This window comes from Rutilus rutilus (genome assembly GCF_951802725.1).
Source record: "Rutilus rutilus genome assembly, chromosome: 18".
Lineage (NCBI taxonomy): Eukaryota > Metazoa > Chordata > Actinopteri > Cypriniformes > Leuciscidae > Rutilus > Rutilus rutilus.
The window spans coordinates 18555488-18572072 of NC_140231.1; the positions used below are offsets into that span (position 1 = coordinate 18555488).

Here is a 16585-nt window from a genome sequence, read left to right on the forward strand (position 1 = left end):
GTACAATTTTACATAGTTGTAGATTGTAAACAATAAATGGTTAAACATTTAGGATTAGGAATGAAACGCATGAATAAACAATTTTCTTTTTTAATTCTAAAAGAAATAAAAAGTGGTCTATCTAGATCTATGTATGATGATCATAAATCAAATATAGGCGCAACAAATTCAAGTCACTGACCTTTGCCTACAGAACAACCACTGGCTCTGCTCCCTTTTACCTAAACTCATTACTTCAGACTTGCGTGCTACACATAAACTTGCACTCTGCAAGTGAACGCCGTCTTGTGGTGCCATCTCAAAGAGGCACAAAATCTCTTTCTTGGACCTTTACCATGACTGTTCCCTGCTGGTGGAATGACCTGCGAAATTGGTACTGAGAATCGTGGATTTTCACTGGTATTGGTACAGAATACAGAAATTTTTCAGTGAAAAATAAATAAAAATGTACTGAAAAAAAAAATTTCTGTGAAAAAATTAACCTTTATTTCTAGGTGAAGACAGACCTGAGGAATAGGCTACAAGGACAGCATCTGGCCACGTGCATGCGTGTCAGCATCAATGCCCCCCTCCCACAATAGCATTCAATTACCAAAGAGTCTTAGAGATCTTCTATGAAAAGCCCAGAAAAAGTGCTCACAGATTGTGTGTGGCCTTTGCCATTAAGAAAAAAAAATTCAATAAATTGTAAATAATCTTTTTCTGGGTTGTGCCATTTCATTTTTCCCCTTTCAATTTCTACCTTATAGCTGAAAATTAACACAAAAGAAAAACATGAATAATCCTGTCTAAAATTATAAATTGAAGGTTTCTGTTTGTGACCAGTTCAAGGTACGTGCTGCAATAATCATGCCTTGAATCTGTTCATGGTATATTTGTATGTCTCAATGTCCATTTCTATCCACAAAACTTGCCATAAGTCATGGTTTAAGGGGTTATTTTAAAACAATTTCTTCCGGAGGTGCATGCCTCCCCCCCAACCTCAAAAGCACTTTTTTTCTAAAATTTTTTTTTTTTTTTTTGTACTATTGCTTGTAGTTTTATTAGGCTATTTGTTCTTATTACAGACGGTTTACTTGTCTTTAATGTTTGAAATTAATATTTTATATTATATTTATATCAAATTTTTTTCATTTGCATTGATCTTGCATTCCATGTAAAAATTCTGGCGAGTAAAAAAAAAAAAAGATTTACTAGCCAAAGGTAACTTGAGCTTTAGTGTGTCTGTAGAGGGGTGATTAATGCTGACACATTGATCTGTGAGTGGACTCTTTTGATTTGCTGAAGATGCTTTCATTGCTCTTTATACTGACATGTAAAATAGGCCTCACTCAAAACTACCAACTTCACTATAATTATACTTAATCATACTCATGCTAAGATGTTGTAAGCAGTAAGTTCACTCTTTGGCAGGCGCCAAGTGGAGTTCATGTTTGTTGTGTCTTCACCCAGGCTCTTTTTCCTGTTGGAGCAACTGAATGTTATTTACAAAGTTGTTGCTCTGTTTGATGCCAAATTGGCTGGTTAATATAGAGGATGAATTTAGATATTATGGGCAGGTGTTATGTTCGTGCTCTCGAGACTGCAGAAGGGAATATCAGATTTCTCCTCATGGGTGCAGTGGTATTGATTTAGTGTTGAATGCCATGGCAGCTGGAATGGTTGAATACAGGATCCTCAAGGTTCCTTTATCTCCTGTGCGTCTCATAGTCACACAGAAGGACACATAGATTTTGCTTATAAGGTTACGGTTGAGCCCAGCGAGTTACTGAACAGATTTGTTTTGTCTGACAGCACTTATCAGAGAAGTTTTATCATATTTGGTCATTCCTGTAATGTTTTTGTCAAGCATTATACTCCATCTCACTTTTAAAAGTCTCAGATTTCTATAGTCAAAACATTAGTCATGTTGAAAAATTAATGCCTGTTATTACCAGTGTTTATGTATGAGTTTAAACAAATATTGAAACATTTGTTTTATTTTACTGTCATTCTGGTCTAAAAGCGTTCCTGCCTCATGCTTTGTGTGTATTTGTATAATATTTTTTTGTGTGTGTGTTTGTATGTGCTCTAGGCTTAGACATTCTGCCATTTGAAACCCAGACGGTCTCGCTGTGGCACCTCATTGAGATTTGCTGCAGTCCTCGGAGCGGTGGCCTATTTCCTCCACTGCTCTGTTATGAATTAGGCTACCCCATGAATGCATGCTACTTGCTGAATTAGGGTCAGGGCTTCTTAAAAAGCGAGATCAAACAGGTCTGTGATGAGAGAAATGGTGCAAACACTGAGATAGAATCCTGCTATTGTGCAGATTGAATCAGAATGTGGAAGCTTCTGGACAAGTGCAGGAACATGTAGCTCTCCAATCCATTCCCTTTGAGTAGTATTTCACACCAGCCCACGCTTTCCCTAGACTTTTGTCTTTTGAATATAAGTGTGAACATTGCTGTTTTACAGTCAAAATATCAATGTTTATATACAATAATTAATTTAGGGATGCACAATATATTGGTACATAAAATCAGGTCACTTTTCTTTGATACTGAATATTTTCCTCTGTTTACATTTATTTTTCCATCATCTAAAGCTCACTTAAAAGTAGGGCTGTAATCAACCAAAGAAAATCTTGGTCGACTGAAGTCCTGAAATTTTTGACTAAAAATCTACTAAAAATGACGTTAGGAAAAAAAAACGTTAAATTAATTAGCTGCGCAGTACTTGGTAGCCTTGTTGTCCGCCTAAATGAATTATAAATAAACATAAAAAAACTAGTAGGCTATTTGCAGTATATTAAATCGTTTTTGACCTAGTTATTTTGCACTGAAATGAGTCTGACACACTAGTCTGTCGGCTCTGACAGCGTTGCATCACGTGCACCTGCGCAATATTATAGCCTATGATATCCGAAAATAGTACTATGTTGTCAACTAGTGATATCATCACAAGAACTTTAGAGGAATATGCAACATAATTTAGACAATTGTTTTTGTCATATGTATTATAATACCTGACAGACACTATAATTTCAGCCAGCTGAACACAGGAGCTCAGCTTCGCGGCTGAGACACGAATAGACTATTAACTTAAAGCTTTTACTCTTAAACACAAAAGGCACGTTCACTTTAATAAAAAAAGAATATTTATTAAACAAACCAGATCAAGAGCAGAAACGAAATAAAGTGCATAACTGAAAAATAAAGCATGGATAGGACTGACTATGAATTAAACGCTCTCACAATTAAATAAATAATATTCAGTAAACCTTCTAGTAGCCTACATTCTTCAATCTGTCTCTCTTCTCCAGTGGGTTGGGCTAATCCAAAAGAAGTGAAAACAAGGGGGGTGTTCTGAAGATAGACTGTTACCTGTGAAACAGGGGTGCTCTGAAAACACCCCTATTAGCAATTAGTGCTTTCCACCTGATGAAATGAACGCGGAAAAACGGATGAAATGAATGCGGCAAAACTAATGAAATGTACGCGGCAAAAAATCGACCAATCAGAATTTTAGTCGAGCCAGAACGTATCGACCAATAATCGACTGGGAGATTACAGCCCTACTTACTTAAAAACACTAACAATTGAATAGCACTGTTAAATCTAATCTTTAAATCTGAAATTGAATATCCATTTTTCATACTGTACTGTGTCATGTTGTGATGCCTAAATTCACTTTTGTTTAAATTGTTTAATTTTAGTATTACATTTTAGCGAGTACTGTCACAATTCCTCTATTAAATTGAAGTACCTAATTTAAAAAAATCCTTAATTGCAATTTACCCGTCTCAAGTAACCGTCAAAACACTGGAAGTGACTCATTTCAAGGACTAGAATTCATGACCCGCATTGTTAGACCGTTTTTAAAGGCTGCATGATGTTTAAAAACCATACTAGCACTATTGTGAATTCACAAAGGCTGTGATTCAATTAAATAAATGTATGCCCTGCCCCTGTGGGTTTAATATATTTATTAGTGCTAGTTTGGTATGTCCAAAAAATGACATCCGCAAAAATCGTCATGCATGATACAATTGGAATGTGGAATGCATACATTAGTTTTACACTCCAGGCACAACTTCATGACATGCATACAAAATATTTAAAAAATATTTAATACAAAGTTTGAATAAATAAGGTTGTATATAACTTTTGGCCGCTACTGTTATTTTTGTAATTTACAATTTATTCATTTGATATTTACAATTTATCAGTTATCTTCGGAGCCCCTAAAGGGACTTATGCAAAAATAAAAATATACAGACTTTCACGTGCTCACGAGAAAGTTTTGCATGCGTACGAGAAACTATCGCTAGAAACTAGATAGTTTTCTCCTGCGTACATGAAAGTTTCTCGCGAGCACGCGATGGTCTGTAGATTTTTATTTTTGCAAAGGTCCCCTCCGTAGTCATCAGCCATAACATGAAAAAATATGTATTTTAAAGAGTTGCTTTCAGAAAAGTTTTTCTTACCCTATTAGGATTTTTTTCTAATTTAGTGAGTTTAGTGGGTAAGAAAAATAGCTTAAATCACCATATATTCTCTAAAACTTTTTTTTTTTTTGCTGCTGTGTAGCATGATATTGCGGTAGACTGAATGCCTTTTACCAGGTAATCCACACTGCAAAGAGCTGCTCTTAATTTGACATTCTGTTTCTGTAGCTTCCTGCTTATCATTAGTTTGAGACAAGCCTGTGTCTCCATGTTACTTGCTGGTAAGTCAAGAGGTGCCATATTCTGCTCCTCTGATGTTGGGCCACTAATTTTATCCTCTCTATACATGCAGAGTTCTTCAAAAGTCTGCTTTTCTATTTATACTGCGGCCTAATTAAGGGATTCAAGTAGTCTGAAGAATCTGCTCCTACATGTGTACCCCGAAGTACTGACTGGGTTCTTCTCAATTAAATCCAGAAGCTAGAGATGTAGAAGATACACTTTGAACAGCTCTTTCTTTGTGTGTGTGTGTGTGTGTGTGTGTGTGTGTGTAATAGGGGTGTCATGAAAAAATGGGGAGCTAGTATTTTTAATTGTGCAGAAAAGATAATGTTGAGTGACTTTGTTGTCCTGTAATGTCAGAAGCTGAGCTTCACACCACTGTGGAGCTTTGTTAGAGGCTAGTTAATTGATAAGAAAATGTTTAGCAAATGATAAATTGATAATCAATTATTATTGAAGCCATTAACAGCGTCCCTTTGCCATTTGGAAAAGTATGGAATTCTTTTCCAGCTGATGTTTTTATGTTTCCAGGCCATTTCCCCTATTCAGTTTTATAAAATATAAAATAAAAAAATTCTAAAAATAAATGTATCATACTAGCAGAAAGTTTAGTGATTGTTGCAACAGTTTGTCTTTACAATAAAAGAGTCTCTTTTGAATTTCACTAAACGAATGTGCATGTGCTACTCAAACCAGCAACAGATAAAGGAGCAAACGTTCATTTAATTCAGACTGTATTTTGCTGTTTGGTGGTCGTGCAACATCAAACCACGATTACAGCATCAAACCGATATGTCAGAGGGGAATATATGCTGGTTATAAAGAAATTTAGGTAGGGCTGCCCCCTAATAGTCAACTAAATGTTAGTCGACCAGAAAAAGGTTAGTCGACCAAATTTTATTAATCGATTAGTAGCAGAAAAAAAATCTCCACCGGAAGTGGCGAAGTCACGCAATCCATGACGGACAGATCGTTAACGGTGGGTCCTTGTGGTAATTGCAGTATGTCATGCATGGCAATTTGTTTGTTCTCGACATCAAATATGGCTTATCATTTGAAACGTAATGAATCATTTGTTAAATGTTGTAAATTGAATCTGGAAAAGTATGCAATTTTGAAATGCAAACCCTGCATCAAGCACTGTAATCTCTGGACATCATTGCAAAAGGGAATTTTTGTGCTCTGGTTTTAGATCCTAGTACCTTTTTCCTTCAACATTTCAGGTCACTTTCTTTCAGTATGCAAATTTTAATCCATTACGGCGCAAACATGCACTTTGCATAACCAAGCACAAACCAACAAATGAGTAACCTACATTATAGGTAACAGTATATGATTTTGTAGTTTATGAAATTTCATTTGAAGCTTTATTTGTTACTTGCATGCATAAGAAAGGTCAGTCGGGGAATTACTTCACATTTTTTTCCTTCCTGCAGGGAAAAGTATGCATTTCCTCATTATTAAGTTTATTTTAAAGATAGCCATAGTTTGAATTTCTGTTGAAGCGAACACGAGGTTAGCCACAATTTGTGAAGCAATTAAGCATAATGATACATCCATGCATGCAGACATAACCTATTCTTCCTGCACACTGAGGGATAATTAATGTCAGCGACACAGGGCATGGATCTGATTGTGCATTTGAAACTAACTAGTGCATTCATTTCAGTGCTGCATTGAGAAAATGACAATGAGATGATGGCAGTTTCACTTCCCAGATCAGCCTTGTTGCTGATGACTCGGAGCTTTAGCAGGATTTTGTGTTTTGGCCTCGCAAGCAGACATAGTTTAAGCAACAAGCTTTTGGTTCACTTCTCTATGTAATGAGGTAGTGTATCATTCTGTCTTTTTTGAGCAAAGATGCCGGTGAAATAAAAGTGAGGCCTTGCTGAAACTCTGTCTCTGTTTCATGAATATTAATGCCATATGCTGGTGGTTGACGGCCTAGATTTCTGTCTCTCTTTTTATGGGCAGGGATGAAGAGGAGAAGGAAATTCTTTGCATTTATAAAGAGAGAAGGGATGCTTATCAGGCCTGTGAATCTCTGCTGGAAGAGCTTAGGTGAGGTGCTGTTCCTGTTTAGCGCTAGGATGGCACTGACAGGATTATCATGCTGTGTTATTTCTGCCTCATTAATCAAAGTAAGAGGCATGACGATGAGATTGAGACAGTTCACAAAGAATTTAATCCATGCTGGGACCTCACACAGTTTGTGTTCACCGCTGGCCTGCGGGTCTTTTGATTGACCACTTCATCCACACTGAACGTGATACTGCTGCACAATGTGACAATCACACTGTACTTAATGTACAGTTATGTGGAGAAGGATTTTGGGCCAATGAGATTTTGCAGTGGGCGAGGCTATTCAGAGTAACAACTGCATTGGAAGCAGAACAGTCTGTGACGTGCACACCCACTAAAATTAGCTTTCATCTAAGCATGATAAACAGGACACTCAGTTCTAACTGGCCATGTTTGATAAGTAGCGAGTAGATGGACTAACTACAAGGAGTCTTCATTATCAGTTATTGCATTTAAAGTCCTCTGAAGGCCATTGTAATATGCTTGCTTTCTCTCTAGTTGATAAACAGTCTAACTGGTATCATTTATCTCTCTCTGTACCACTCCACAAGGTTCTTGAGGTTTGGCCTTCAAGGCTTAGCATCTGAAGTGTGAAACTGCATTAGGGTGACAGAATTTACTCATTTAACTTCTGTAGAGTTTATTTAGCTCTGAACCTGGCTCCAGAAAGTAGTGATGAACTACTTTAGTGAAATCACTTAACCGTTCCACAGAAGCACTGGGGAGGCCATAAAAAAAATTAGCCTCAGTGCCCAGCTCAGTCCGAATCATTTCACATTCTCAATTTTTTTTTCTCAGTCTGTTTTTAATGCTCCTCCCCTGTTGTTCTGGATCTCATATTGTTCTTTTGTGAGCATGTAGCATTGCTGTTTAATAGACCAGTAATGAGTTTGAACGAACTGCATCATTGCGCAAGAAAATACAACTTTTTGCTTTTGTTTGTTTTAGCGATGGTCAAAACAGTGAAAGTAATTGCTTCATATTCATCCTATTTTGGCATAAAGTCTGTGGTTAATGTTGCACTATATTACACTACCATTCAATATTTTATATATATATATAATTTTATCAAATTAATACTTTTATTCAGCAAGATTACATTAAATTGAGAGTGACAGGAAAGACATGAAATTTTATAAATGATTTTTATTTCAGATAAATGCTGTTCACTTGAGCTTTCTATTCATCAAAGAATCCTGAAGAAAATGTCACGGTTTCAGTGACATAAATGGCAAAATGTCACCAAATCAGCATGTTAGAATGATTTCTGAAGGATCATGTGACACTGAAGACTGGAGTAATGATGCTGAAAATTCAGCTTTGCCATCACAGAAATTACGTTTTAAAATATATAAAAATTAGGGCTGTAACTAACGACTATTTTGATCATCGGTTAATCTATCGGTTATTTTTGCGATTAGTCGATTAATCCATTGCTTATTTTTAAGATGAATCTATTTTCTGATCAGTCGATTTAATCCTTTAGTTAACCTCTTTTTAGGGAACCGAACCGGATCATTTGGCTCAGCTCAGTAATAAGAGCATAGGCTTGCGTCTGTTACTCATCTAGTTTTCTGAAGGATTAGTTCACTTCAGAATTAAAATATCCTGATCATTTACTTACCTCATCCACATCCAAGATGTTCATGTCTGTCTTTCTTCCGTTGAAAAGAAATGAAGGTTTTTGAGGAAAACATTCCAGGATTTTTCTCCAATGGGGGCCAATGGTTTGAAGGTCCAAATTGCAGCTTCAAAGGGCTCTACACGATCCCAGCCGAGGAATAAAGGTCTTATCTAGTGTCAGAAACAAAATCTATAAAACGTGGTTTTACCTTTTTATTTTTTATTTATTTTTTTGTAAATGGTTTTTGACTTAGTCTTTGCACGTTCGCTTTGTAAACACTAGGTCAGTACTTCTGCCTATGTCACGCCTATGTGACCTTTCAACATGATTACGTAATGCGTGGCGCAAAACATCGGAAACAATTATATCATTAAAATATGTGGACCCACTCACTTTTAACATCTCTAATTCGATTCAGTTCGGCATAGCTCCCAGCGCAGTTACTTTTTTTTTTTTTTTTTTTTTTTAAGTAGCCTAATAAAAATAATTTAGTTCAGTTAGAAAACAGACACTACATTTAAAAACTGAACGTGTCTGCTCAATGCAGCGTGAGCTGAGAGAGTCGCAGCACAGATCAGCAGCAGGAGTCAGATTTCATTTATCACGTTACGAGAGTGACAAACAAGATGATGGCGGCGGAAGATTTGGTTTCAAAGCGTATTGTAAAATCGCCTAATATGGCAATATTTTGGATTTAAACCCAATGCAAATAGGCAACCTGCAAAGAATTAGTTATTGTTCTAGTTGTGCGTCCTCGAATTGGTGCTATTTCTAAAGTGAAAGTAAAATGTGTGTAAAATTTCAGGCGTTCATAAATGTGTGTGTCCACCAGTGATCGGGAGGAGGAATCACGATGCCGGCTCGTTCAGGAGAGCCAAGGTGATAACAGCGTTTGAAGAGAACTGGTTTTGCGACTCTTTGGGGTCGGTGACTTAGTTTGAACACAAGGGGAGAGGGGGAAGGTTTTATGATGTCTTGAGCATTTTGATTACGTCCATTCGTTTGTTATGTTAATTATATTATTAGTTTCCCTGTTTACCACTGATATATAGAGCACAGCATTGTACAGTGTTAAGATTCACATGCATGAAACAGTTGCAGAATATATTTTCCCAGCTTTGTAGTCTTAGTAGGCCTGATCGTGACCTGTAGCCCACGCAGGGGCCGCACTGTGGGACTCTGGGCTGATCTCTTTACGACCCCACTCTGCTGGATTTGTACAGGCGATCTGCTGAAGCCATAGGTTTCCGGCCTGCATTGTTTGGAGTGGAGAGTCTCTTCTGTGGGCCTACTGAGCCACAGTTTTTTTTTCTTCTTTTTTCTCTAGGCTCGAGTCTCTCTGCCCAGCAGTCTTTGCCCGTTCCCATTCATTCAGATTGCTGCCCACTTCCCATGTAATCCAGCAATATAAGCAGAGCCTGGGCTATTCATCAGCACTGACCTTTTCTCCCAAGATTCAGCCCGATTGATAACTGATGTTTGATGCGGGGCGACATGCCCATTCAGCCATAACGCATGTTTTGAAATAGTTAAAACAACACTGTATAAACATAACACACACGCAGCCTCCTCCTTACTTAAGTAACATGTCCATGGGTAATAATTCAAGCTAGGATTTTTCATTAGTCATTTGTGTTTGTTGCTTTAAATTTGTTAGGGGGGTTGGGGGGCTGATAATTTCTAAATATAGCAAGTTCAGGTTGGTTAACAGTACAAACTGTCCCTTTGTTTTCTCTGTCTAATTAAGCATGAACAGCCATCTAATAGCGATGCCCATGGGATGGGCAGCAAAGCGTTTTAAAGCATGCTAATTATTCTCACAGAGGTTTTGGGTCTAACATTTTCATGCTAATGCGACAGTAGCATGATAAATAACCTTATAGATCATAACACGCTGACAGGTCTTACCTTGATGATGCTGTTTACCTAACTCTCTCTTTTTTTTTTTTGTGACTGCACAAATCTCCTCTTAGCAAAGTTGGCAGGTCACTGTATTGGATCTGGCAGAGCTTTTAGTTCCCCAAAGTTCCCCGAACTCCAAGTGAAAGGGGATGGACATGCTGAGTCACCTCTCACAGAAAGTGATATTATAGCACTATTTCCAAAACACATCACTCTGTATCTGCCACATGATGTATTGTACACATTTCCTCAAGTTTTAGGCTTGAAATTATGCCTTTTTGGTGTTGGCTGAGTGGCTGTTTTCCTCATTGGTCATGGTATGGTGGTTGGAGAAGTGAAGTCTGAATTTGTCTTAATTGTACTTTTATCTGAGAAACAGCAGCATCTGACCCTACGACACAGTCATTTTTCACAGGGTTAGCAATGCTCAAAATAACCTAGATATAATATGGATTTTTTTTCCCCTCTCATTCACAGATTTAAGATCTGGCTATACAAATCCTGTGTAAATCCATTCAAAGCTGCAGTTTTCCTGGCATATAATTGAATGAGGCAGGGCTTCATCGGAGCTCTGGCAGTGTTTTGTTCATGGACTCACCCGCTGGATGCTGTTTACTCTTATCTCTGGTCTCTTCACCGGATTCATAGATATGTTCTTCTCTTCAAAACAACCTCCAGTAATTACCTATTTACCAAGTACAAGTTTGCTCATCAGCTTCTCCTTTTGTCTATGCAAAGTCAAAACAAGTGCTTTTTTCTTGGGATGGAGAGACAATTGCTACACTGCAAACAAAATCTCGTAATTAGTATTTTTGTCTTGTTTTCTATAGGAACCCTCTGCTTAAAAGATATATTTAACTTTTTTCTTTTTAAGCATAATTCTAACAAAATTTTGAGAGGTTTATGTTTAAAAAAAATAAGCTCAAGCTATATTCTCAGGAAAAAAGTTAGCCTATATTTTACAAACATTTTCTACTTGATTAAAGCAAATTGTTTTAAAGGTGTTTTTTTCTTTTTCTTTTTTTTTTGTCGAAAACAATATAGGCTTAAATACCTTACTCTGTGCTTTCTGGGATTTTTACCAAACATTTCACAGATGTGGAGTGTACGTAGATTGTTTAACACATCAAATCTAATTAATCAATCAGCTGTTGTTTTTTTCACGCTTGCACGTTATTTTCACTCAGAAATAATGCATACTATTGCCAGCAGCAGACAATATGAAGATATGAATCTTGTATTATTGAGATGTTGCCTGACAGCTGTGAGAAATGGGGGAGAAACATGATTCCTAGTTTTAAACTGATGTGTATACCTTCGGATATTTTAATAGATTCTCTGACCTGCCTCGTGTTACATTTGTTGAGGTAATACTCTGCAGAGGCAGGGTTTTGCCCTCTGATGTAATGCCATGTTAACAAATCCCATCTTTCTCATATTAGTGCAGGCCACCATGTCTTACACCAGACAGATTGTCTGCCTGTCAATGAGATCATATTTCAACTAGATCTTTATGAATCTGGTGTTCTGTTGTGGGGGTCTGGAGGTTTGGAACACTTAGGTTTAAAAGTGTATTTGTCCTCCTTTTGCCTTTGCAGTGCATGAAAATGTCAGTCTCCTCTGACAACTATACTCTGAAAATGAAGTGATGCAGATAAATTCATATGTAAGCTCAATTTGAAAAATCAAAAGAACAAAAAGAATAGCCTCATATTCTTGACCTATCCCAAGACAAAAATGGTATAAAATTCTCTGCTTATTTTACTGATAATATTGAAACAGCTTTGAGTGAACAGTGTTGAGACTGTTTGGAGAACACTGATCGGAGAGCCATTCATTTGTCAATGACAAGCGTCAGCCAAGTGTTGAAATGTTTTTCCCGGCTTCTCCTGCAGTTGAATAAGATGACCATACAGTAATTTGAATCTTATGAAACACTGAATTGTTGTGATGAAATGTAAATGTCAGGAGTTATTCCCCATTGTTGAATGGTGCAATCAAGGACCTTTTTTTTTTTTAATCAAGCACTTGAATTTAATTGTGGAATCGTGACAGCACTATTTTGTAATGAAATGCCACTTCAGCTCTACTTTCTGAGTATGAATTATCATATGTAGTAAAAGATAGAAAAACATAGGGGTATGTCATAGTTGTTGCAAACATCGAGTATGTCCCTCATTTTCAAAAAACAAACAAAAACACACCTAGAGAGTGCATGCACTGCATGCTGTTGCCTTTTCGGTTTAGGTTAGACTACTGTGCATGTGCATTAAGAGTGCACTGCATGATTTACTCTATTAAAATGCAGTAAAATGCCCCTGTGACTAATTGTCTGTTAGGCTATATTTATACCATATGATATAGTTAAGCAATCACACAAAGAGTGCTGCTTTTCCCCCCAAATATCAGCACAATTGCAAATGCGATATTGATTTTATACAATTTAATAAACGTTTAAGTGACTTACATTTTAGACACAATATTGCCTGTTTTGCTCTGACTGGTAAAAATAGTTCCAAGCAAAGCCACAGCAGAACTGTTTTGCGTCTATGACTCAATGATTCGCTTGGGAACAATGACTTGCCACCACCAACTGGCGGTTTTAGTTTCACATTTAAAGTATCTTTTCAGTTTTAAAATCATGTCATATATATCAATGTCTTATTTTTAAACATCAATTATGCATTTTTAACTGCAGGTTAAATACATTTGTCACCTCTGAGCTGCATTAAATAAATAGGCCTACATCTAAATGGCATGTCAGATGCAGATGGATTTTGTTGATTCTGATTTCATTTGATTGGTAACAGCCCTATAGTGTCTTATTATTCTAACTGAATTTGATTATTGTAATAATTTTACATAAAATGTGGCTACGTTTTATTAGGTATGGCACAATTGTCCTTATATAGGTAAAAATACATATATAAAAGGTATAAAATCTATTTAAACTTATTGGAAAATTTTATTTCTGTCAGTTCTGTGAACTAACAATCTCACAAAATACGAACAATAACAAAAACATTAGGAGTCAGCTGTCCACGGCAGTCCTAAACCAGCCAAGGTACCGGCACAATAACACGCTCAGCTTGACTTGACACAGCTTTTAAGATGACTTAAAAATATTCGTTAATCACCTGTAGCATATTCATTCGAATGTAATATAACAGTCGCAGCAACCAGTTGCTCAACACAGAAATCGTTGAAAGAGTCGTTTACAAAGGAAACTTTCCACAAGTTCTTCTTTACCAGTGTCAAACTCTCACAACAGCCCATCCCTCTCATTGACATGATGTTGCTTTTTGAGCGTGCGTGGGTGTACGGCGCTTCCTACAATTTTTCTGCCTGCCAGTCTTTCATAAAGTTTCCCTTGTCTGCTTCAAAGGACACAAAGAAAGCCGCATGGCGGTGGTTGATGGCTACTAAAGGAGGATGGCTGTGTGGGTTTAGGGGTTTGTTGTTTTAAATGGATGAGGAATGTTCTCTTGTTCAGCTTGTCATTTATCTCCTGTCTCTGCAATTAAATACACACAGAGCTTTGGGGTGGGAGTTTTTCTGTGTGACAAACATTAGCTTTGTGTCTGATTGGGTGGCAACTTTAATGGTACTATTAACAAGATTTAATAACCTCCACTAAGTACTTGCACAAGGGAAGGACACATTATACCGTCTTACACTGGATGTTTTTATTGATTTATCGAACAACTGATACGGGATCTTCAACAGCTGATGCCGATATTATCAGACAAGGATGAAAAAAAAGAAGCAAACTTGATAGTTCTAGGCGTACTGCAGAAAATGTGAAGAAAAAAAAGATTTTTAAATGATGCTTTGTTTGAAATTAAATATAACTGTTAATGTTGTTGTTGTTGTTGTTGTTGTTGTTATAATAATACTTTCTTAGTATTCTGAGTACTCTTGTGCTTCCTTGAATTGGCATCTCTATAGAGTGCTGCAGGAATGACTTCAACGCCCTGAATACTAATTCGCCACTGTTTCCCTCTATTTTCCTAAGGGTTTTTATAATGGGTATTTTCAATTTATGAATATCAGCTGATGTGATAATCTCAAAATGCCACATAACAACCTGGGTAATCTGATTGTCTTTTTTTTTTTTATGGTCTTGTCAGATCAAGTTGAATGAATGCAATATCACCATTTGAAAGCAGAGAAAAACATGTTCCTAAAGTCTAAGCATCATCCTGAAAGTACCCAATAGAGTATGAAGATCAGAGATTTGTCTAGGTTTCTGCTATCTTCCAGAGAGACACAATCTCACGGCCGCCTTTCTCCTCTGCTTGTTTAACTCGCATTCGCCCTGTTCAAGTTGTTTCGTCTCTCATTTCTAACTCTGTACTGACTCTACATCTTTTAAATGTTTTTTTTTACTCTCTCTCCCTTGCTCTCAATCCACCCCCCCCCCCCCCCCCCCCCTCTCTCTCTCTCTCTCTCTCTCTCTCTCTCTCTCTCTCTCTCTCTCTGGCAGGCTGCTTCTGCAGTGAGTCAGTATCATGGAGGCTGGCAGTGGGGCTGCTGCAGTGGTGGGAAGTGCAGCTCTTGGACTGCTCGGAGCCACAGGAAGTCATGACATCTCTGACAGGTAAGACTCAATGTCTTTCCTCATCAGACCTCCCCAGGGGGAGATCTCACCTGGGTTATTTTACTCGTTTAAGGTACCTGTTTGTTTCTGTGTGTGTGTTGCGTTCTTGCTCCTGTGTGAGTTTTTGCGTCCCTGCCTCAGCATGCCCTTTGCTTCCCTGCTGTTTCATTCATAACTGTAGAGGTTATTTCTGTGTGCAGCGTGTGTGTGCGCAGCAAAGGCTTGGGCACGTACATCCTATTCCTCTCCAGGGGTTGAGGAGAAATGTCAGAAGTGCGAGCTCTAGGTGGTACGCGCAGATGCAGCAGAAACTATGTAAGCTAAAGGTTTTTAGAGAGTTGCGTACATATATCCAACATATTGTATGCAGAGAAACATTACCCAGCTGTTAGCAATGATAAATACCCAACATGAGAACATTTATTTCTTCGGAATAACGTCATTCCTCATATAATATCCCTGCCGTCATCAAAGCCCAAATTTTGCAGTCAGATAACATGGTGCTGAGTGCACAGTCTGTATGAAAATCCACGATGCTGAGTAGTAAAGCTGTGGCAGCCAATAAAAAGCGTTACAATGCCAGTACACTCCCACCCACCCACTCTCACGGTTGAGCTCTGAGCGCAAGTCACATGATCTGCAGCACTCACGAGAGCCTGGATGCTTTGGCTTCCTCTCTGAAATTCTGCCCTAAATCCCTCTCCTATCACCTTGCCGCCAATGGTTTTGGGCTCTGCGGCGATTGTCCTGTGTTTTGAGGATTATTGTCCAGCCATTTTAGCCCTCAGCCTCACTTGAACACAGTCCAAATCTGGTCTGCCGTAGGTTGCCATGGCAGCCACAGCTTAGCATATATTAAATATTAGCACAACATCAGCGAAAGAAGGCAAGGAAAAGGACAAGGGGAGGCAGCGTGTTCTCTCAGCTGTTGTGAAAAGCATTCCAGATTTGGTGGTCATTTTCATACACACCCATGCTTATGATTCATAGTCACTAGGGGAAATGCTTAAGCTGTGCTGAGGCTTTGCTTTCACAGTCCCTGGTACTCTGATGGCCTAGAGCTCTGCAATCCTTCAATATGCTGTCCTGCCGCTGCACCGCATGCGTATCTTAAATAAGCAGCCTCTAGAGTAGGACTCTGACATTGAATAGCCTCCAGCTAGGCAAGTAAGCTTTTTAAAGTGCAGAACAGTCTGCAAAGAGTATGCAACAGTTAATTTTGTTGCCTAAACTTTGTTAACTTTCTTATCGACGGCGTCTAGGTTGCAGTAAGAGACCTCTGAAGTAGATCAGTTAGTCGCGTGGCTATTTACTTGACATTTAAGAGACTGTTATTATCCAAAGCGCCTTATTGTGCTCTGATTGCAGGGCCAGTCTTCCCTGAGCAACTTGAAGGTTTAGTGCCTCACTCAAGGGCACTAAAGTGATAAAACGGGTTTGTGATCCCCTAGTTTGTGATCTTGCTGTACTTGGTTTTTTAAACCACTACTTTAATCCTTTAACATTAGATCTCCGTTTCCACGTAAGGCTCATTTTCACCCATCTCAACACCATACTGCTGAAGTGATTGCAGGTTAAGTGGGACTTTTGAAGTATATATTTTTTTTCACATGCAAATGCTATTTGGGAGATACTGATAATGTCAAGCAGGTAATCGTGTTGTCGT

General features: G+C 38.0%; 1 protein-coding gene across 3 annotated transcripts in view; it reads left to right on the forward strand.

The window, feature by feature from the left end:
• The window catches only part of arhgap32b (Rho GTPase activating protein 32b), a 106180-nt gene that overhangs the window by 22104 nt on the left and 67491 nt on the right, over window positions 1–16585 (forward strand). For all 3 annotated transcript variants that reach the window (XM_084388239.1, XM_084388240.1, XM_084388241.1), the window contains exon 2: window positions 14806–14919. In XM_084388239.1, coding sequence (XP_084244365.1) covers window positions 14831–14919 — 89 coding nt within the window. In that variant the 5' untranslated portion in view covers window positions 14806–14830. The remainder of the gene's footprint in view (window positions 1–14805; window positions 14920–16585) is intronic.